The following is a 22,238-nucleotide window of genomic DNA, read 5'->3' on the forward strand; positions in this document are numbered from 1 at the left end:
ATAACACCCCGGACAGTGCTGAAGACAACCACCTCCAGCAAGATTCAGCACAAGAGGATAGAGAAGCCAGCCCTCATGAGAGAGCGGCAGACAGAGAGGTCGAGGGCGATAATTACATGCCTCCCTCCGAAGACGAGGCAAGCCTCGACGACGACGAATTTGTCGTGCGGGAGGATCCCGTCGAACAAGAGCATTTCAAACGCAGGCTTATGGCCACGGTGAGCAGCCTCAAGAAAAAACAGCAACAGCTTAGAGCTGATCAAGATTTGCTAGCGACAGATGGACTGAAGTCCTTGCGGCCGAAGAGTATGAACTCGAACGGCCCTCCAAGAGCTACCCAAAGCGCAGGTTGCTACCCCAATTAGAGGAGGAAGCACTTAAACCTACATCACCAGCGCATGATGCGGCCGACCGGCCACCCCGTGGCCGCGACAGAGAGGCCTCTCGGCCCTCCACTCAAGTCGCACCCTGGCGCCGCTCAAAAACTACCAAGGCATGGGAAAATGCGCCATACCTGCGAGACACATTGGAGGACAAGGCAAGGCAAACAAGATCGATCTACGGATCACGTGGGCGCCCCACGGCACGAGACGGTACTCGTCACGCCGGATATAGTAAATCCGGCCGGGCCGAACACAGTAGACAAAGCTCATTTGAGCTGCGTCGTGATATAGCCCAGTACAGAGGCGTCGCACACCCACTATGCTTCACAGATGAAGTAATGGATCATCAAATCCCCGAGGGTTTCAAACCCGTGAACATCGAATCATATGATGGCACAACAGATCCTGCGGTATGGATCGAGGACTATCTCCTTCATATCCACATGGCCCGCGGTGATGACTTACACGCCATCAAATACCTCCCACTCAAGCTTAAAGGACCAGCTCGACATTGGCTTAACAACTTGCTAGCAGAATCAATTGGTTGTTGGGAGGACCTGGAAGCCGCATTCCTCGACAATTTCCAGGGCACTTATGTGTGACCACCAGACACCGATGACCTAAGCCACATAATTCAGCAGCCAGAGGAATCGGCCAGACAATTCTGGACATGGTTCCTAACCAAGAAAAATCAAATCGTCGACTGTCCGGACGCAGAGGCCCTAGCAACCTTCAAGCATAACATCCGCGACGAGTGGCTTGCATGGCACCTAGGACAGGAAAAGCCGAAATCTATGGCAGCCCTCACGACACTTATGACCCGCTTTTGCGCGGGAGAAGACAGCTGGCTAGCTCGCAGCAATAACATGACCAAGAGCCCTGGTAATTCGGATACCAAGGACAGCAGTGGCAGGTCGCGTCGCAACAAGCAAAAGCGCCGCATTAACGGCGACAATGCTGAGGATACGGCAGTTAATGCCGGATCCAGAGGCTCTAAACCCGGTCAGCGGAAAAAGCCATTCAAAAGAAATACTCCGGGCCCGTCCAGTTTGGACCGAATACTCGACCGCTCATGCCAGATACATGGCACCCCCGAAAAACCAGCCAATCACACCAACAGGGATTGTTGGGTGTTCAAGCAGGCAGGCAAGTTAAATGCCGAAAGCAGAGACAAGGGGCTGCATAGCGATGACGAGGAGGAGCCCCAGTCGCCGAACAACAGTGGACAGAAAGGTTTTCCCCCACAAGTGCGGACGGTGAACATGATATACGCAACCCACGTCCCCAAGAGGGAGCGGAAGCGTGTGCTAAGGGACGTATACGCGATGGAGCCAGTCGCCCCAAAGTTCAACCCATGGTCTTCCTGCCCGATCACTTTTGATCGAAGGGACCACCCCACTAGCATCCGTCATGGCAGATTCGCCGCATTGGTTCTAGACCCAATTATTGACGGATTTCACCTCACTAGAGTCCTTATGGACGGCGGTAGTAGCCTGAACCTGCTTTATCAGGATACAGTGCGGAAAATGGGTATCGATCCCTCGAGGATTAAACCCACCAGAACGACCTTTAAAGGCGTCATACCAGGTGTAGAAGCCAACTGTACAGGCTCAGTTACACTTGAAGTGGTCTTCAGATCTCCGGATAATTTCCGAAGCGAGGAGTTAATCTTCGACATAGTCCCGTTCCGCAGTGGCTATCACGCACTGCTCGGGCGAACCGCATTTGCCAAGTTCAATGTGGTGCCACACTATGCATACCTCAAGCTCAAGATGCCAGGCCCTCGAGGCGTCATCACGGTCAATGGAAACACCAAACGCTCTCTCCGAACGGAGGAGCATACGGCGGCTATCGCAGTGGAAGTACAAAACAGCCTCTCAAGGCAATTCTCCAGTCCGGCCATTAAACGTCCGGACACCGTCAAGCGCGCCCGGAGTAACCTACAACAAGACCGCCTGGCACGTTCCGAGCAAGCATAGCAATGCGGCCCCAACCTGAGCCCTCGCGAACTTGCGAAACCAGTGCCGCGCATACATAACTACTCTCTGGAAATACCATGGGCACAGGGGGAGGGGCACCATCACGGCAAGCCCGAAACGCGGCTTAAACCGCACTAGGGGCTGCCGATTTCTTAAATTTTCTCTTATTTTCAGGACTCCATTCTTCGGAAGGCTTGTCCGGCAGTACAATTGCCACACAAATGATACAACCAGGGAAGCAGAAAGCTACGCCGCACTACGGAACTCTAAGGTGGTCTCTATAACGAGCAGTATACCTGTTTCGCATAACATTCTGCAGCTCGCCCCTGGAAAGGACATATTTGATAGTCCCATCTTTTGTTTATCGCACTATTTGTATCGTTCTGCTTTGATCGCAGCTTTTTTAAATAAACAATGCATAGCTTACGTCTATTACCGCATTACCTCTTTTTTACGAATATGTTCATTAATGACATGTTGCACCCATACACTTTGGTACGGCTAATACACCAGGGGCTTAAGTACCCCACAACATGGTGTGAGAAGTCCGAACACTTTCACAAGTGCGGCACCCCTAACTTATAGCATTATATGCATCGGCTCCGAATCATGTCTTGGGTCAATAGTTGGGTTTGCCCGGCTCCTATGTTTTGGTACCTTACGTTCCATCATATCGGCTAAGGTAGCACTAGGAGAACTACTGCGATTGTGCCCCAGTTGAGCTAGGCTAAGCACCTCAGTAGAGAAAGCTAAAATTGACCATCATGATGAGGCGAGAGCTGGTCGCTGTTCGAGAGGTTTTCGAGTGCCTAAAGACTTATGCCGCCTAGAGCGAGGAGTCGGCTTTGTCCGGCCTAGGCGTGGATAGCGCCCCGAACTCGATCTTCCGAACACTAGGGGCTTCGCCAAAATTTAAAATTATAGAATTCTATGGCTAAGTGAGAGTGTTCAAGCATTGTAGTCCGATTGCCTTGTTCGTTGTGTTGAGCGCCTCCCTCGAAGGACCCAAGAATGGGAAAAAGAGCGCTCATGTTTATCCCGAACACCCCAACACTCGTGCCATGGGGGCAGAAGCCGACGACTCGCCATCTCTCAAATTTGATAAACGGCCGCACATAAGGTAATATTTTAAATTCAAAAAGCATTGCTTAGCACACATGAACAAGTTTTCAGCGCACAGGACAAAACGAGCGAGTTCATTGAAAAATTACATTCATGGAACATTCATCCGCCACAAGGCGGGCACCCTTCAGAACGCCCTCATAATACATCTCGGGCTTGCGATGCTCCTTGCCTGGCGGTGGCCCGTCCTTCACAAGCTTCTCAGCATCCAGCTTGCCCCAGTGCACCTTCGCACGGGCAAGCGCCCTACGGGCACCCTCGATGCATACGGAGCGCTTGATGACTTCGAGCCTTGGACAGGCCTCCACCAGCCGCCTCACCAGCCCGAAGTAGCTCCCAGGCATGGCCTCTGCAGGCCACAGCCGGACTATGAGGCCCTTCATGGCCTGTTCGGCCACCTTGTGGAGCTCGACCAGCTGTTTCAGCTGGTTGCTTAAGGGCACCGGGTGTTCGGCCTCAGCATACTGAGACCAGAACACCTTCTCCGTCGAGCTTCCCTCCTCGGTGCGATAGAAGGCGGCGGCATCCGACACGCTACGGGGCAAGTCTGCGAATGCTCCTGGAGAGCTCCGGATTCGGGTAAGTGACAAGTAAATCACTTTTACGTGCTTGCTTTGCATAAAGAATGCCTTACCCGCCGCTATCTTTTTTACCGCCTCAACCTCCTGGAGGGCCTTCTGGGCTTCGGCCTTGGCAGACTTGGCATCTTCAATGACCGCCGCGAGCTCAGACTCTCGCATCTTTGAGTCAAGCTCCAAACTCTCATGTTTTTTCATGAGAGCCTGGAGCTCTTGCCGCACCTCACCAACCCGCGTCTCATGCTTCTCCCGCTCGGTGCGCTCCGTGGCCGCCCTCTTTTCGGCCTTGGACAACGCTTGCTTAAGGGTCGCCACCTCAGTTGTGGCCCCCTACAATAGCCGCGTTAATCCTGTCACTTTTTGCAATTGCACCTTTCACATATTTCAATAAGGTATTTCTTACCTTCCTTCTCCTCGAGCTGCTGCTTGGCTAGGCCGAGCTCTTGCTCGGACTGCTCGAGGTTCTGCTTCAGCGTATCCACCTCCGCAGTCAGTGTGGCGGAGGCCAGCAGCGAAGCCTGCATACGCATATTGACTTGATTATGTTAGACTCCTGCGATTATTAGATCCTCTATTCGGCTTTTCTTTCCGAACGCCGAACAGAGCATCAGGGGCTACTGTTTATGCGGTAATATTTTTACATATTCTTTACTTACCTCAAAGCCTGTTAGAAGGCTGGCACAGGCTTCAGTCAGTCCGCTCTTGGCGGACTGAACCTTTTGGATCACCGCACTCAAAATAGTGCGGTGCCCCTCGTCGATGGAGGCGCCGTTAAGCGTCTCCAGCAAATTGTCCGGTGCCTCCGGTTGGACGGAGGTCACCGGCTCGGTAGGCTTGCTCCTCTTGGAAGGAGGCTTCCTACCGAAGTCCGGAACCGTTGAAGGTTCTGGCGCGGTGTCCGGCTCAAGGCCGGACTTGGAGCCCTTGGGGGTTCTATCCCCTTTACGCCTGGAGTCCGGGAGGTTGCCTTGCGGCGCCTCCAGGACCACCTCCTCCTGGCTTCGAACCTGTTGGGACGCCACCTCGGCGCCGTCCGTAGGGTGGGGGGAGGAAGCCGTTGGAAGCGAATTCACATCCGACGAATCCAGGGAGCCGCCCGATGACTCGTCGAGCCCGGCCTTGGGCGGACTGCACAATCATGTTCGACGTAAGGAAAAGATGTGCAATGGGGGAATACTATGAATCACTCAGGTATCCGGATACTTACGATCTCGCCAGGGGCTTGGACCTGTGCGGCCACTCCTCTTCGCCGTCGTCGGCGTTGGTGGAGTAGTCCGGAGGAGGGGTCTTCCGCCTCTTGGACCCTTCGGCCTCCCCGGTTGGGGCGACCTTCCTTTTCTTCCCTCCCCCCGCTGGAGGGGGAGAGGTCTCTTCTTCCTCCTCCTCGTCTTCATGTGAGGATTGCGCCTTGGAGTCGTCGGATGGTGAATCCGACACCTCCTGGCGCCGGGCGCTCTTTCGAGTCCTCATGGCCTTCTTCTTGGCCTTCTTCTCTGGCACCACGTAAGGTGCCGGAGCCAGCAGCTTCCCCAAGCGAGCGTCCGCTGGGCCTTTGGGCAAAGGAGCCGGACAGTTGATCTGTCCGGACATCTCCTGCCAATCCTGTCAAAGGTAAGGGAACTTAGATCCCGCATGGAGTCAAACTATGAAAACTAATACCCTGTAAAAGGTGAAAACAGCTTACCGCACGAGCGTGACGCTGCATGCTGAATCCGCGATCCTCGGTAGCGGATGCGGGGGCCTCGGCGCCCTTGAAAAGCACCTTCCAGGCATCTTCGTACGTCGTGTCGAAGAGCCTGCTCAGAGTTCGGTGCCGCGCTGGGTCGAACTCCCACAGGCTGAAAGCCCGTTGTTGACACGGAAGGATCCGACGGATGAGCATAACCTGGACTACGTTGACAAGTTTGAGATTCCTGTCCACCAAGGTTTGGACGCATGTTTGGAGTCCGGTCAGCTCTCCTTTTTTACCCCACGACAGGCCCGTCTCTTTCCAGGAGGTGAGCCGCGTAGGGGGTCCGGATCGGAACTCGGGGGCTGCGACCCATTCAGGGTCGCGCGGCTCGGTGATGTAAAACCACCCCGACTACCACCCCTTTAGGGACTCCACGAAGGAACCCTCGAACCATAGGACGTTGGGCATCTTGCCCACCATGGCGCCTCCGCACTCTGCTTGGGTGCCGCGCACCACCTTCGGCTTGACATTGAAAGTCTTGAGCCATAGGCCGAAATGGGGGCGGATGCGGAAGAAAGCCTCTCACACGACGATAAATGCCGAGATGTTGAGAACAAAATTCGGGGCCAGATCGTGGAAATCCAGGCCATAGTAGAACATGAGCCCCCGGACAAATGGGTGGAGAGGGAAGCCCAGTCCGCGGAGGAAATGGGGGAGGAACACCACCCTCTCATGGGGCCTAGGGGTGGGGATGAGCTGCCCCTCTTCGGGAAGCCGGTGCGCAATGTCGTTAGACAAGTATCCGGCCTTCCTCAGTCTTTTGATGTGTCCCTCCGTGACGGAGGAGACCATCCACTTGCCTCCCACTCCGGACATGGCTGGAGAAGGTTGAGGTGGGGTGTGCGGACTTGGGCGCTGGAGCTCGAGTGCGCGGAAATGGATAGGCGAAGGAGGAAGAAGGCGTGGATGAAAAGGTGGATCCTTATCCCCTTATATGGGCGGACGCGACTATGCGTCCCCACCAGTCTGGTAAAACTCACTTATCTCCCAAGCGCCGTAGTCAATGGCGCGGTTGGGTTACCCACACCCGTATTGATGAGAATCCCGGAATAAGGGGACACGATCTCTGCTTTAACAAGACGTGCCAAGGAAGCCGCCTCGCTAAACGCGCTGAGGTGGGACAGTAAAACGATTTGAATAAACACTTGGCCGTGGTGTGATGTCACGCTACGGAATACGTCAGCAGATTAGATTTGTGTAAATGTTATTCTCTCTATGGCAATATGTGGAAACTTATTTTGCAGAGCCGGACACTACCTTTGTGTTCAAAATCTTCTATGAAGTACTTGGAGGAGGAACCCGCCTTGCAATGCCGAAGACAATCTGCGCGCCGGACTCATCGTCATTGAAGCCTGGTTCAGGGGCTACTGAGGGAGTCCTGGATTAGGGGGTGTCCGGGTGGCCGGACTATACCTTCGCCCGGATTCCTAGACTATGAAGATACAAGATTGAAGACTTCGTCCCGTGTCCGGAAGGGATATGTAGATCTCCTACCATTGTAACCGACTGTGTAATCCTAGCCCTCTTCGGTGTCTATATAAACCGGAGAGTTTTAGTCCGTAGGACGAACAACAATCATACCATAGGCTAGCTTCTAGGGTTTAGCCTCTCTGATCTCGTGGTAGATCTACTCTTGTACTACCTATATCATCAATATTAATCAAGAAGGACGTAGGGTTTTACCTCCATCAAGAGGGCCCGAACCTGGGTAAAACTTCGTGTCCCCTGCCTCCTGTTACCATCCGACCTAGACGCACAGTTCGGGACCCCCTACCCAAGATCCGCCGGTTTTGACACCGACAACGGACATGACGGGGAGTCTCGAAATGGTTGAGACATGAAGATTGATATATTGGAAGGTTATGTTTGGACACCGAAAAGGTTTCGGATAGGTTCGGGCATTTTCCGGAGTACCGAGGGTTACCGGAACCCCCCGGGGGGTTAATGGGCCTTCATGGGCTTCGGTGGAAGAGAGGAGGATGCGTCCAAGTGGAGGGGCGCGCCCCCCCAAGCCCAATCCGAATTGGGAGGGGGGCCGCCCCCCTTTCCTTCTCTCCCTCTTCCCTTTCCTTCCCCTCCTAGTTGGACTAGGAAAAGGGGGAACCTACTCCTAATAGGAGAAGGATTCCCCCCTTGGGGCACACCCCATGAGGCCGGCCGGGCCCCCCTCCACTCCTTTATATACGGGGGAGGGGGGGCACCCTATAGACACACAAGTTGATTTCTTAGCCGTGTGCGGTGCCTCCCTCCACAGATTTTCATCTCGGTCATATTGTCGTAGTGCTTAGGCGAAGCCCTGCGTCGGTAACTCCATCTTCACCGTCAACACGTTGTCGTGCTGACGAAACTCTCTCTCGGCCTTAGCTGGATCTAGAGTTCGAGGGACGTCACCAAGCTGAATGTGTGTAGATCGCGGAGGTGTCGTGCGTTCGGTACTTGATCGGTTGGATCGTGAAGACGTTCGACTACATCAACCCGTTACTCAACACTTCCGCTTTCGGTCTACGAGGGTACATAGATACACTCTCCCCTCTCGTTGCTATGCATCTCCTAGATAGATCTTACGTGATCGTAAGAATTTTTTTGAAATACTGCATTCCCCAACAATTCCTTTGTATGTTCGAGCATCCATGGCATGAAAATGAATCTTTTTTCAACACTTTAGATTTGTACACATTGCTCGACGTTAACATATGGAATGAACATGATTCATACACCATTTTCGTGGCATACCCGAAGGGAAAGGTGGTGCTTGAGGATGGATTGGTCCAAGAAAGAAGGTGAGCCAGAGCAATGTCGAAGTGGAGGTTCTATCCGAGTCATAAACTGAACATCGGTGTATGTTTTGAAGGCATGGAATTGCCTACGCGGTTCTTTTAATTGGTTGTATGTGCTTGCTTTCATGCAGAAGAAGCTGCTATCAATTGGGTGGGTTAACATGTGGCGGCAACATCACACTCAACAGTAGATAGTCGGGACTGATTTTGGAAGAGAAATGGACCGATGCCACTTTCTGATACAGATCACACATGAAAAAAATAGTGTGATAACCTGCACATGAGCTTTCTACATTGTTTGTAGTTTGATGGTTAGCCACGAATCGACTAATGAATTATCTCCTAAATGATTGAAACAATCATTAGAGTCGCAATAAACTCTCTCGTTTACGGCGACATAATTTATGAAGATAATACAGGCTTTGTTTATCAGAAAAACACCGATGTACATGGTTCCATGTGCATTCTGATGAACATTATTTTTTAAAAATAGCAAAGTATTTTAAACATTATTTTATAATCAACATACTCGAGTGCTCCCCTGGCTTGTGAATTTTCGTGATGGCAACATCTGTGTGTTTTCGAGCAAAATAAAATAAAACCGGACCTTTCAACATGCTTCAAAGTTCAAACACATGGTTTTTTATAGCACTGATTTTGTCTTCTTTGTCTAGGACATTAGGACCATTTCTTCACGAAAATTCATACGTGAGGTACTACCATATTTTGTATGAAAAAATTACTATGCTATTTCCCCAATTTTGATATTCATTTAGGCGGTTGTGCATCGGGGAGCCAAAACACCGTGCCCTTCATATTCTCCTTTTTGAGTAAACTTTGCTACTCCTTCCATTTCAATGAATACGGCATGCACACATTTTAAAAGTGCACTCTGACCATAAATTAGATCAATCAAATGTAGGTTATATGTGACAAAACCGCTGAATTCAAATTCAAAAAAAGTTTAAATTGCATAATTTTAAGGCCACAAAAACATATACTCCCTCCATTTTCAAATTTTTGTCTTGCTAGAGATTTCAACAGGTAACTACATACGAAGTAAAATGAGCGAATCTCACTCTAAAATATGTCTACATACATTCATATGTTGTTGTCTATTTGAAATGTCTAGAAAGATAAATATTTGGGAACGGAGGGAGTACCGTACTATAGATCTGATTAAAATTGAATTCTGAAATGCATGCGCGCTATTCATTGGAACGAAGAGAGTAAAAAAGGAGTAGAACGGCTATATGTTTTTTTTGAAAAAAAAACTTGCCTCCGATAAAAGACACTACTGAAAAATCCAGTCCCATATCCAAGCGCATCGCCCGCCTCCTTATCCCTCCCTCCACACCCCTCTTCCCGCCTCCCCAACCGCCGGCGATGCCTCCCCCGGCGGGGCTGCTCCCCTGGCCTTCCCCGACCGCCCCGGCGCCGCGTATCACCACCACGACCCAGCCGCGACCCCCGCCTCGCGTTCGCCCTCCTCCTCCTCCCCCTCCCCCTCGCCGTGCCCCGCCGCCACCTCCGCGGCTCAAGCCGGTCGTCGCGCCAAAACCGGCCGCCTCCCTGCCCCCGCCGCCCGCCATTGTCTCCACCATGGACCCCGCCTCCACCTGCCTCAACTGCACTCACTTCGGCTCGTACGATACTCTCTCGCTCTCTTACCCGACGCGCTGGCGCTCGCTTCTGTGCGTGTGCGTGTGTGAGCTGACTCTTCTGCGTGGTTCGTAGGTGTTCCGGGTGCACTCACGAGTTCGACCTCGACAAGCCGCCGGTGCTGCAGGAGGTGGCGGATTTCTTCAGTGGCCACGGAATCGAAGACTTCACATTCAGCAGGGGCAGGCTGGTACGCGTAGCCCGAAATGTGTGGGATGACATGTCTATTTGGTTTCAACTAAATTAGTTTGCATAGGTTCTGGTCACCCGAGTAACCGAAAAGATTTTTAGGTTCAGAATTTCCCACTTCCCAGTAAATGTATAGTCACCTAAGCAATTGATGTGATTAGTTACTGGATTTGCTTTGCCGCTAAGTCTGAAACTCTGAATGTGGGAACCTTGTTTTTAGTCAGAATGGCGGTGCCGGGCGAAGCTAGCGGTACGTGGAACACCAGAGAAGCCGCTGATTGGCCTGTATCAAGAAGGGACACATACTGTTCAAGATATTCCCGATTGCAGAGGTTAGCTATGAAATCAGTTAACTGTAAGAGTTACACAGTATCCGGCTATCCACTTGTACTTCGTTCTGCTGCATGTTATTTTTATATTCAATCTATTACTCACCGTTTTATTTTCACATTTTTTCAGCCCATCACCCAAGCATTAACTATGCTATTAAGCTTCTGAAGCAAGGTGTGTTCCTGTCTGTTGTGCCTGCTCCATACAGATTAGGGAAACATAGTTTCTTCAAATCACGAAGTGAGGCATAATATGTTAGAACTCTGGTCTTGCAGGTATATCTGAGCTCAGTGTGCAGCCTTTTGATGAAGATGCTGGTACTGGTGAACTAAGATACGTGCAGGTAATTATTACTTTGCTTAATAGCATGTACATAATGTATGTATAACGACACGAAGGAAGTATTCAGTTTTCTTTTGCACCAAGAACATACACCTTATAGATTCTCTTTGTGAATGGGAAAGTTGAAATTTGTGATCTTCGGTCTTCCTTGCTGTAAATCCCAACACAGAATGACCTCATCAAGCATGTCATTATGCCTATAATCCTGATGCATTTGATTTCTTTATCATATCCCTAGATGACCGTGACGACATATAACACGTCTATTCCCGTTGCGCAAAGATACGAGCAAGGTTAGCTTTATTCTCAATCTGTTCTAAGCTGTACTGTCGATTCTCCAAACCCAAAATAATTGAAATATGTTATTTTCTGCCTAGCGAGAGTTCAAGTTTCATTCGTTTGGAATTCAAGAGACGAGCGCTCCAAAAATTCAGAGAAGTTGAGTTTGTTGCAAGAAGTAAGTTTTCCAACTGAGGTTCAACACATATAGCTGCTTGTCAGCTTTCCTATTTCCTTTAGGTATTCTGCCAAGTCATTTACTTTGCTTTTGTGTACTTTTTATCCTCAATCTTGGTGATTGTACTCATGACAGTTCTTATGGACAAATGGTGGACCAAGAAGTAATTTGCATGTGATTCACTCTATATGGGCCAATTTCCAGACATCAACCAGCAATGTAAGATATGTGTGTGAATTTGGTGGATGTAATATACTCCCTCCATTCATCCGTCCGAAAATACTTGTCGAAGAAATGAATGTATCTAGATATATTTTAGTTCTAGATACATCCATTACTCCGACAAGTATTTCTAGACAAAGGGAGTACTATAATATGTTATAGCTTTTTTCTGATTCGGATGTATATAGACGCATTTTAGTGTGTTTGTTCACTCATTTCAGTCTGTATGTAGTCCATATTGAAATATCCAAAACAACTTATATTTGTGAACGGAGGGAGTAGTTGATTTACTTTTGTTGTATAGTTAAGGCACGTAACGCTTTTGCCATTTTCAATATGGATAGTGGAATAGGTTAAGTTTTATGCGAAGTTAGGATAATGGTACTACAGTCTAGTCTTAGAATTTTTGCAAAGTGATGAATACTGGTGATAAGATTGAAGGTGGAATATGGAGTGCATAATTCGTATGGTTCCATTGTACCCAATTCCCATCTCTACAAATCCAAATATTAATTTTTTATTTTTACCATGAAATCCAAATATTAGTTGATCTATTTTTTTTCTTAAACTGTTAACTAATACAGTATGTATCAAAGAAAAGATCGTGCACTGTAGTGCTAAAGAACTTTCTAGGTCAAGCTGTTCGGGTCACGAGTGCCCCAGTTATAAGAAGCTTATGCATATATTAATCAAATTTGTATTAAATACTCTCCTCTGATAAGCTGTCAACATTTTTACAAGCTGCAAGGACCAGGTGTACAGCATGAGGAAATCCTATAGGACAAAAATATCAAGGCTATGTTCAGATTTCCTTTTTGTTCTTACTCTAAAGTCTAAACTGATTGCTTACAAGTTATAAGACATTGATTACAAGTTAGCTCCCTTATATTTACCTGTTGGTTGATCAACTACATCTATGCGGCATTTTCCTATAATAATGTTGTTGCATCTGCAGATAATTTTTGGGCATAAATGGAGACATATCGGCGGGGAGGCAGATCTGTGGGAGCGTTTTGGGGGAGTTGATATTTGTCTTGACCCTTATAGCTTTGGGCAGGCCAATACTCTGGTATGTGTGATTATATCAGGATCAAATTTTGTACCAAAATGTTGTGAAGCTTGATCCAAAACAGGATAACTACTGTTATAATGAAGATGGCCAGACGGTGTGGCCGCAAGGGTTTGGGTAGACTCATGGTTGCGAAGAGAGAATAAATTGATTGTTCTTGCTTGCCTCCTTACAATTGGGGTACATCCCTTATGTGGACCTTCTAGGCCGGCTACTGTTCACTGAACAGTAATTCCAGCATGTGACAGCTGGGCACGTATCCCTAACTAAAATAACTTGACTCCCAAGAGGAGAACTCCTAACTGGATACATACTCTAGCATAGCTGGACTCCTAAATGGGTACAAAATCTAGCATGGCTGGACTCCTAAATGGATACAAAATCTATTCTTTTAAATGTATGAGAGGAAGCAAGAAAAATATATATTTCTATCCTATATGAAGTCCATCGGCCCTAGTATATAGTCCGTTTCCCCTTCCAATACCCTAATTCCCTTCAAGACATACCATCAACCATCTTCAGCACTGTGTTTGTCTTGATGTGAACCAAGGTTCACAACAAAGTAAAAAAATCTAGGCAGTTCTATTTATTAGGTGCTGTTGATTAACCATAGAGCCATTCCATACACCATATATTCTAGCTGCACATGGTTCGATTGTGTATCTTAACTTAACTTACGGTAAGTTTGTCATGCCAGCCTTTTCTTACACAGTGTTGTGTTTCCTCTGCAGTCTTTTAACTCGTTACTGCATAAGTTGATCAAATATGTACCACGGGGCTCAACAGTTGTTGATTTATACTCTGGTGCCGGTGTTATTGGGTTAGCCATCGCGGCTTCTAGGAAATGCAGGTGAGTACAAAAATGCATGTTTAACTATCCGTTGCTGCTTCTCGGAAATGTAGGTGAGTAAGTAAAATGGATGTTTAACTAGCAAATATTGTACCTTTTTATGTGCCAAGATTAGATATGAATATTGCCTGTCAGGTGCATGAGGGCAACATCATTTCCCAGACATTCCAGATGTTGTGGAGCATACTTAAATTCATTGATATACTAAACAATTTACGATCTGATACACTATCTTAATGCTTGTACAATCTAGAGATTCTAGAATACTTCACTAATGTTTTAGTTCAAAGAGTTAGTTTTTTATTCCCTATTTGGTATACTTGTTGATAGCTTTTGCTCGAATCAGTTAGCCTTGCTCTATGTGTTGCTTGTAGGCCACTTAGTCAAGTGTAGGAGACCGCTTGTCTTGCTTGTAGCACTAAGCCACAAGTAGTGATATCGAAACTAGTGTGGTATAGTGAATGCCATTCTGGAACTTAATATATTAGTTTAGTTCAGTTAAACTTTGCCAAACCCTGTGTAAGGTCTGGCCTGAAAATGCTAAATTTGAGCCTGGTCTGGCTCGGAAAAAGAGCGCCAATATAACTGTGTTCTGGTCCAAAGCCAAGCAAAGTCTGAGAAACCAAAGTATGTTGGTTTCCTCTAGATATATTAATTTACACTATTTGTTTGTAAAAACTTCTTGTGGGCCTGGTTCTAAAGCTAGCCGACTCAAGCTGAGATTTAGGACACCCAGTCTGCCCTGGGGCTTCTCTATTAAAATATTTATAAGAACTTTCAGTGTACCATTTATAGTGTCCCACTTCTCTTTCTTTTTTAGAAACTCTTATTGAAATATTTCAAGTGAGGTTCTTATACTTGCAGGTCTGTGAGATGTGTTGAGATCAATAAAATGTCGAAATTGTCTTTTGAGAAGTCAGCAAGCCGACTTCCACCAAACCTGGGTTGCACCATAACTTGGCACAATACTGATGCTTCAGCTGTATGCAATTGAACCTGTATTTCTGTAATGGTTACATTTCATATTATGATGATTAATTTGGAACCTACATCATGGTACCAGGAACCCATTCACTGGCTTGAAGGGTCAAGTGTTGCTATCGTGGATCCTCCCAGGAAAGGACTGCACCCTTCTGTTATCAATGCTCTACAGAGAGTTGCTTTGTCTGAGCGCAAGGCGTTCAAGGCCAAAAGGTAGATATAAGAAGTAATTCACAGTCCACATGCTTTCATGCTGTCAGTTATTTGACAAATATGTCGACAGTTTTCTTAAATTATGATATCCTTTTTCCATTGTGGTAGCTTTATCGGTAATGTTATTTTCTGAACAGTTCACTTACAAAGGTCAAAGATGAGAAGAGACCATGGATCCTGCGAGCAAGGGAACCAGCTGTTCATGTTGATAGTACAATCATGGAAGAAAGTAGTGGAATATGGCCAGAGACCCTCATATACATCAGCTGCGGATGGGACAGTTTTAAAAAGGTGACAGTTGCTAGCTTACGAGGAGTCCAAATCTTGTACCCTTCCTACCTCAGTTTTATGGTGCTTCAGTTCTCTTATATATAAGCATTTCATATGCTAGAGGGCACCCCCTGCACCCATGGGCATATGCACCCACTTTTGAAAAAATCCATTTTAAGCATGTTTTAAAATGTCAAAAAATTCAAAAGAAAATATCACGCATACATGTTCACAAATGTGTGTACGCGACACAAAGTTTTGCGGAAAAATGTTTTGTTGTTCTGTCTCCATAAAAAAGACAAATTTCAGTACTTTTAAATAGTGTAACACGACACATTTTTTTGTCTTTTTTTGCACAAGCCACAAAAAAGTTATTTTTGCGTGAAACTTTATGCACACACATAGAACATAGAGACGTAACCATGTAACACTTTTCAGATTTTTTTAGCATTTAGAAATGTGTTTTTCAAAGTGGGTTCATATGTACCCGGGTTCATCTATGCACTTTCCTTTCATATGCAGGACTGCAAAAGCTTGATATCCAACGAGGCCTGGCATTTGGAGAATGCACATGCTTTTAACTTCTTCCCTGGCACTGATAGGTACGGGTCTCAACCTCTTGACTGGAAGCTGTCCGTATGTTTTACTGCAACCTTTATGGGGTTCATTGGAAGATCCTTATGTACTGTTTTAAGCTCTAGTACTGCGCAAGCAAAAATCAAGTTGCTCTGACCAACCCTTGCAACCTGGCTTGGGTGATTATATAGATTTGAGACTTCTAGGCTAATTAAGTTTGAAGATAGTCAGGAGCAGTCTCATGAATATTTCAGTGGCACATGGCTTTTTTTCGCTGATCAAAATAATTAACTTGAAGATGCTTCTTGATATTCTTAATTAATGAACCTGTCTAAAGCTAAATCTGCCTGTGATGACCTGTTCAAATAACTTCGACCTCACTTTCTCCGTCTCCACCCATGCAACCCGTTATATTCTTGATTTTGCACATTAGTTGCAGGCAACAAGGCGCGATGCTAGTTTGCCTTTTCTATTATGATGATTCGGATGATTGCTCATGGTCCATGGGCCCTTTATTTTCTAGTTTCCTAATAAACAAGCTTTGTTGGCTGTATGCATTACTGATGCAGCATCGAAGTCCTGGCGATCTTCAGACGGGACTCTGGAATTGCTCAGAAGAAAACAAAAGCAAAAACGAAAACAAAAGCGAAAAAGAAGAAAACCAAGCCATCGAAAGTCTGACCAGACAGAAACGATTTGCTCATACGAAAAGGCTGGAAGTGGCACGGGCTGTGGTGCTAATCTGGCGTATGCTTGCATGTTTACCGCCGACCCAGAAAGTGATGGGTTGCCGCGAGGGATTTCACACCGGTCAAACGAAACATCAACTCAAGGATCTCAATTTAGGGCAAGGTATTTGTAGAAACTCACATAGCTAGTGTCTCAATCAGGAACTTACATTCTGTGCTAGTACTGGCTTATTCCCTTGTTGTGTAAACCAGCAGTGAAACTGTGCAGTACAGGTTAGCTTAAGATGGGAACTCGAGCGCAAGGGGACTGATGTTAGCCTCTGTTTCACCAAATTTTGGCCGTGCATTTCAGTTCGCCGTTGTTGTTGGAAATATAGAGCGTAGACTATCTGCAGTGTTCTGTATCTAGGGAGGACAAAGAACCTCTACCTTTTTGTCAAATGAAACATCATTGTATCTTTAGGTTGTATATACTTTTGTTTTCGATTACTCAATCAGCCTGTATCTACCACCGTTAGGATGTGGCCGGGGGAAAAATCAACGTGTATGTCCGGAGAATTTAGCAAAAGGCACCAAAGTTGTGTTGGAAATATGAGCAATTTATCAAATGATTTTATTAACGGAAATAGTAAATAAAGCATGACTAATATAGCAGAGATAAAGCAAGTCATGCAATCTGGCAGAGAGAAGGTAAATAGCATTTGCATATATGAACTTGAACTAAACACATCTAGAACAGACACTAGATGAAGAACCTAACATATGTAGGGCAGAAACTAGAATAAAGAACTGTGGCAAGACTTCTAACAGAAAGAGCAAGAACATGTACGGGACAGCAGCAGCAGAAGCACTGGACTTGGGGTCGACATCCTCTCCAGCCATGTCGTTGATGAGGTTGTCGACGTCGGGGAAGAAGTGGTCGTCGGAGTCCATGATGAAGAAGTCGGTAGTCGCGCGGAGCGCTCCCGCGAACAGGCTGCAACGGGAGGTCATCGGCTCGGCTCATTCCCGCAACCCGCGGCGCGGCGCGACGAGGCGTGGCGTGGCGGGCGATGGAGGAGGAGCGCGCGTGGATGACCCTCTTGTTCTCATGCTCATACAAATGGGGAAAGAACCTCCCTTATAAAGAGGTCCAACTCCCTCTAAACTAGCAATGTGGGACTAAACTTTAGTTCCACCTCTTTCCTTGCATGAATGGGCTGCGCGGGCCTCTAGGATTTATTAGGATATTCTGAAACTGCTATTGGGCTAGGCCCAAAATAGACAAAATTTCAGCAATTCCCCACCAGATCCCAGAGGCACACAAAATTTGACTTTGGTTCCAAAACACTGTTTTATATACCGGTACTGCAGTGGAGACTGTTGAGTTGAATTTCCACCTAGAACTCTATGCTACACTAGTAAGAAACTTGAACAGTGAACTGGGCCTTGAACTACAAGTTTTCTACCAATCCAACTTCACATAAAGCCTTGACCGATACTAGGCTACCGTGGGTCTTCCCCGTGGGTGGAGCTTATGCGCCATACTCCGTGACCTTTTATGAGTTTACTAGAGAGAACCCTACTCTCATAGATTGCAACGTTTGACAATCAGACTCATATAGGTGTGTTCTTCAAAAGATGTTCTGCAGGACAACATCTCTGCTTAAATGAGCCTCTTAGAACACATTAAGATATACATCAACCTGCCATGGAGACTATGAGAGTATTGCATCTTCATGGAGTGGTATTGTTAATAGTAAGGATACTCTCCTCTCAGTTGATCAACAGCTTGTCTTCCACATCTAATTCACGGGATCTCCGATCACAAAGAATAGGTTACCACTGTGAACAACTCATATTGTGGGTCTCATACCCATCTCCCTCGACGCATTATCTATCACATTATGTTGGGGATATTACTACTGGACATAAACCGGCCAGGAGTGGCCGGGTTAACTCTATGAGGATTAGAAGCACAGGAAGACAAAGGATGGTGGCGTTTTATGAAGGCCCAAGGCCCAAAGGCGGGTTAAGGCCTGTAGATATAAACCGACTTATCATGTAACTTGTATTGTAAGATAGGAGGAATAGAGACCGAGTTGGACACGTTGATGATCCGGCCTCGGGACTCTGTAAACCGACGGACGTCGACCTATGTATATAAAGGGACGACCCGACCGCGGTTTAGGGACAACACACACAACAACTCGAGAGCCAGGCAAAGCGGATTCGCTCCCTGGTCATCGAAACCCTAGCAATTTCATCACAACTGGAGTAGGCTTTTACCTTCATCGTAAGGGGCCGAACCAGTATAAAACTCTCGCGTCCTTTATCCGCTTTAACCCCTTTAAGCTAACCCGTAGCGATGGCTCCGCGACTAAGTCCTTTCACAAGGACATCTGTCGTGACAAAACCACGACAGTTGGCGCCCACCGTGGGGTTATCGCACGATGGTTTCGAGTCCTTGAAGGCAAGCTTCGACGGACTCAAGGAATACGCTGTGGGCCGGATGACTAAAAGTCATCGCGGCAAGCTCTACATCGACGATGCAGGATGGGGTCCCGAGGCCGGTTCAGTCGAATACGGGTACCGGGTCCCCTTTGGTGGAATTCACATCTTCATCGGCAAGATCGGCGAACCGGGCCTTGAGCCGGACATCTGCACCGACATCATCGAGACGGCTCAGCGTGCAAGCTCTGCTTAGGTTCAGCCCACCGTAAAGCATGTCTTCGTGGGTGCCATCCATGGAGCGGAATATGAGGATAGATCGGCATCTGGTGGCGAAACCGTTGTCTGCTCTGATGACGATTCTTCAACCGGAGAGACCGAGTCGCTGTACCAGCTGCAGGATGGCCGGATTAGTGGAGGTTCCGATGGCAACAGTATTCCGGACCCCCTTGATCTGCCAAGCCGGGTCGCGGTCTTGATGGCCGGTACACAACCAGCGCAGCACTCTTCTACCGCCGCGGCAATGATCTCCGGTTCAGCAACAGCAACACCAGCGGGAGCAGGGGGCTCTGCGCCGCCTCCGGCTTAGGTTTTGTCCGATCTGTTCGACGCTTTAGCAACATTGCTCGCAACAGAGGTGGACGCGGCAAACCGGGATCAACACAACGCAGAGATTGCGAAGGTGAAGGATCAGATAACTCAAGCTAAAGCGGACCTGGCAGCAGAAAACACCAGGATGGCTACAGAGCGGGCCGGATTGGAGGCTCAGGCGTACCGGCTTATGCTGGATCAGAGCGCGTCAGACGATGTCATGAGAAGATACCGATCGCGCCTTCCGTCGGTCTTGGAGGCGAGGAATCTCTTTAACACACCGGGAGCGGGCACCAGCAACCAACCTGTGGTGAACCGGGCGGAGGCACCTGGGACCGGGGCACCAGTTCAGCCTCGTGCGACGGATCCGCCGCCTCCGCCTCGTCAGAACGACATTCCACCATGACACGTCTCAACACCTCTGGGTCATTACTCTAACCCATTGGATAACATCGTTGCTGCCGCTTCACGATTGGCAGCTCTCCCGATTGATGGCAAGTCCCCCGTAGCAGTTGAGACACGACGGGCTAGGGAGCTCCTACAGACGACTTTGACTCAGCAGCATTGTTGGGGAACGTAGTAATTTCAAAAAAATTCCTACGCACACGCAAGATCATGGTGATGCATAGCAACAAGAGGGGAGAGTGTTGTCTACGTACCCTCGTAGACCGGAAGCGAAAGCGTTAGCACAACGCGGTTGATGTAGTCGTACGTCTTCACGGCCCGACCGATCAAGCACCGAAACTACGGCACCTCCGAGTTCTAGCACACGTTCAGCTTGATGACGATCCCCGGACTCCGATCCAGCAGAATGTCAGGGAAGAGTTCCGTCAGCACGACGGCGTGGTGACGATCTTGATGTTCTACCGTCACAGGGCTTCGCCTAAGCACCGCTACAATATTATCGAGGATTATGGTGGAGGAGGGCACCGCACACGGCTAATAGATCTCAAGGATCAATTGTTGTGTCTAGAGGTGCCCCCCTGCCCCCGTATATAAAGGAGCAAGGGGGAGGGGTGGCCGGCCAGGAGGAGGCGCGCCAGGGAGGAGTCCTACTCCTACCGGGAGTAGGACTCCCTCCTTTCCTTGTCCAACTAGGAGAGGGGGAAGGAAGGGAGAGAGGAGAGAAAGGAAAGGGGGGGCGCCGCCCCTCCCTCCTTGTCCAATTCGGACTAGAGGGGGAGGGGGCGCGCAGCCTGCCCTGGCCGCCCCTCCTCTGCTCCACTTTGGGCCCATGAGGCCCATTAACTCCCAGGGGGGGGGGGGGTTCCGGTAACCCCCGGTACTCCGTTTTATATCCGATAACTCCCGGAACCATTCCTGTGTCCGAATATAGTCGTCCAATATATCAATCTTTATGTCTCGACTATTTCGAGACTCCTCGTTATGTCCATGATCACATCCGGAACTCCGAACAACCTTAGGTACATCAAAATATATAAACTCATAATGAAACTGTCATCGTAACGTTAAGCGTGCGGACCCTACGGGTTCGAGAACAATGTAGACATGACCGAGACACGTCTCCGGTCAATAATCAATAGCGGAACCTGGATGCTCATATTGGTTCCTACATATTCTACGAAGATCTTTTATCGGTCAGACCGCATAACAACATACGTTGTTCCCTTTGTCATCGGTATGTTACTTGCCCGAGATTTGATCGTCGGTATCTCAATACCTAGTTCAATCTCGTTACCGGCAAGTCTCTTTACTCGTTCCGTAATACATCATCCCGCAACTAACTTATTAGTTGCAATGCTTGCAAGGCTTATGTGATGTGCATTACTGAGAGGGCCCAGAGATACCTCTCCGACAATCGGAGTGACAAATCCTAATCTCGAAATACGCCAACCCAACAAGTACCTTCGGAGACACCTGTAGAGCACCTTTATAATCACCCAGTTACGTTGTGACGTTTGGTAGAACACAAAGTGTTCCTCCGGTAAACGGGAGTTGCATAATCTCATAGTCATAGGAACATGTATAAGTCATGAAGAAAGCAATAGCAACAAACTAAACGATCAAGTGCTAAGCTAACAAAACGGGTCAAGTCAATCACATCATTCTCCTAATGATGTGATCCTGTTAATCAAATGACAACTCATGTCTATGGTTAGGAAACATAACCATCTTTGATCAACGAGCTAGTCAAGTAGAGGCATACTAGTGACACTATGTTTGTCTATGTATTCACACATGTATTATGTTTCCGGTTAATACAATTCTAGCATGAATAATAAACATTTATCATGATATAAGGAAATAAATAATAACTTTATGATTGCCTCTAGGGCATATTTCCTTCATCTCCCACTTGCACTAGAGTCAATAATCTAGATTACACAATAATGATTCTAACACCCATGGAGCCTTGGTGTTGATCATGTTTTTCTCGTGGAAGAGGCTTAGTCAGCGGGTCTGCAACATTCAGATCCGTATGTATCTTGCAAATTTCTATGTCTCCCACTTGGACTAAATCCCGAATGGAATTGAAGCGTCTCTTGATGTGCTTGGTTTTCTTGTGAAATCTGGATTCCTTTGCCAAGGCAATTGCACCAGTATTGTCACAAAAGATTTTCATTGGACCCGATGCACTAGGTATGACATCTAGATCGGATATGAACTGCTTCATCCAGACTCCTTCATTTGCTGCTTCCGAAGCAGCTATGTACTCTGCTTCACATGTAGATCCCGCCACGACGCTTTGTTTAGAACTACACCAACTGACAACTCCACCGTTCAGTAAAAACACGTATCCGGTTTGCGATTTAGAATCATCCGGATCAGTGTCAA

At 47.7% G+C, this 22,238-nt stretch overlaps 1 protein-coding gene across 1 annotated transcript; it reads left to right on the top strand.

The window, feature by feature from the left end:
• Window positions 1-9,879: 9,879 nt before the first annotated feature.
• On the top strand, window positions 9,880-16,915 carry LOC125545751 (uncharacterized RNA methyltransferase pc1998). The gene is made up of 15 exons (XM_048709783.1): window positions 9,880-10,217; window positions 10,309-10,423; window positions 10,643-10,754; window positions 10,882-10,926; window positions 11,028-11,095; window positions 11,333-11,387; window positions 11,472-11,551; window positions 11,687-11,770; window positions 12,729-12,842; window positions 13,574-13,692; window positions 14,557-14,674; window positions 14,756-14,886; window positions 15,024-15,177; window positions 15,679-15,758; window positions 16,302-16,915. Exons 1-15 carry the CDS (start codon window positions 9,958-9,960, stop codon window positions 16,411-16,413), a joined length of 1,647 nt encoding a protein of 548 aa, XP_048565740.1. The 5' UTR covers window positions 9,880-9,957; the 3' UTR covers window positions 16,414-16,915.
• Window positions 16,916-22,238: the final 5,323 nt, after the last annotated feature.

This window comes from Triticum urartu, chromosome 3 (assembly GCF_003073215.2).
Source record: "Triticum urartu cultivar G1812 chromosome 3, Tu2.1, whole genome shotgun sequence".
Lineage (NCBI taxonomy): Eukaryota > Viridiplantae > Streptophyta > Magnoliopsida > Poales > Poaceae > Triticum > Triticum urartu.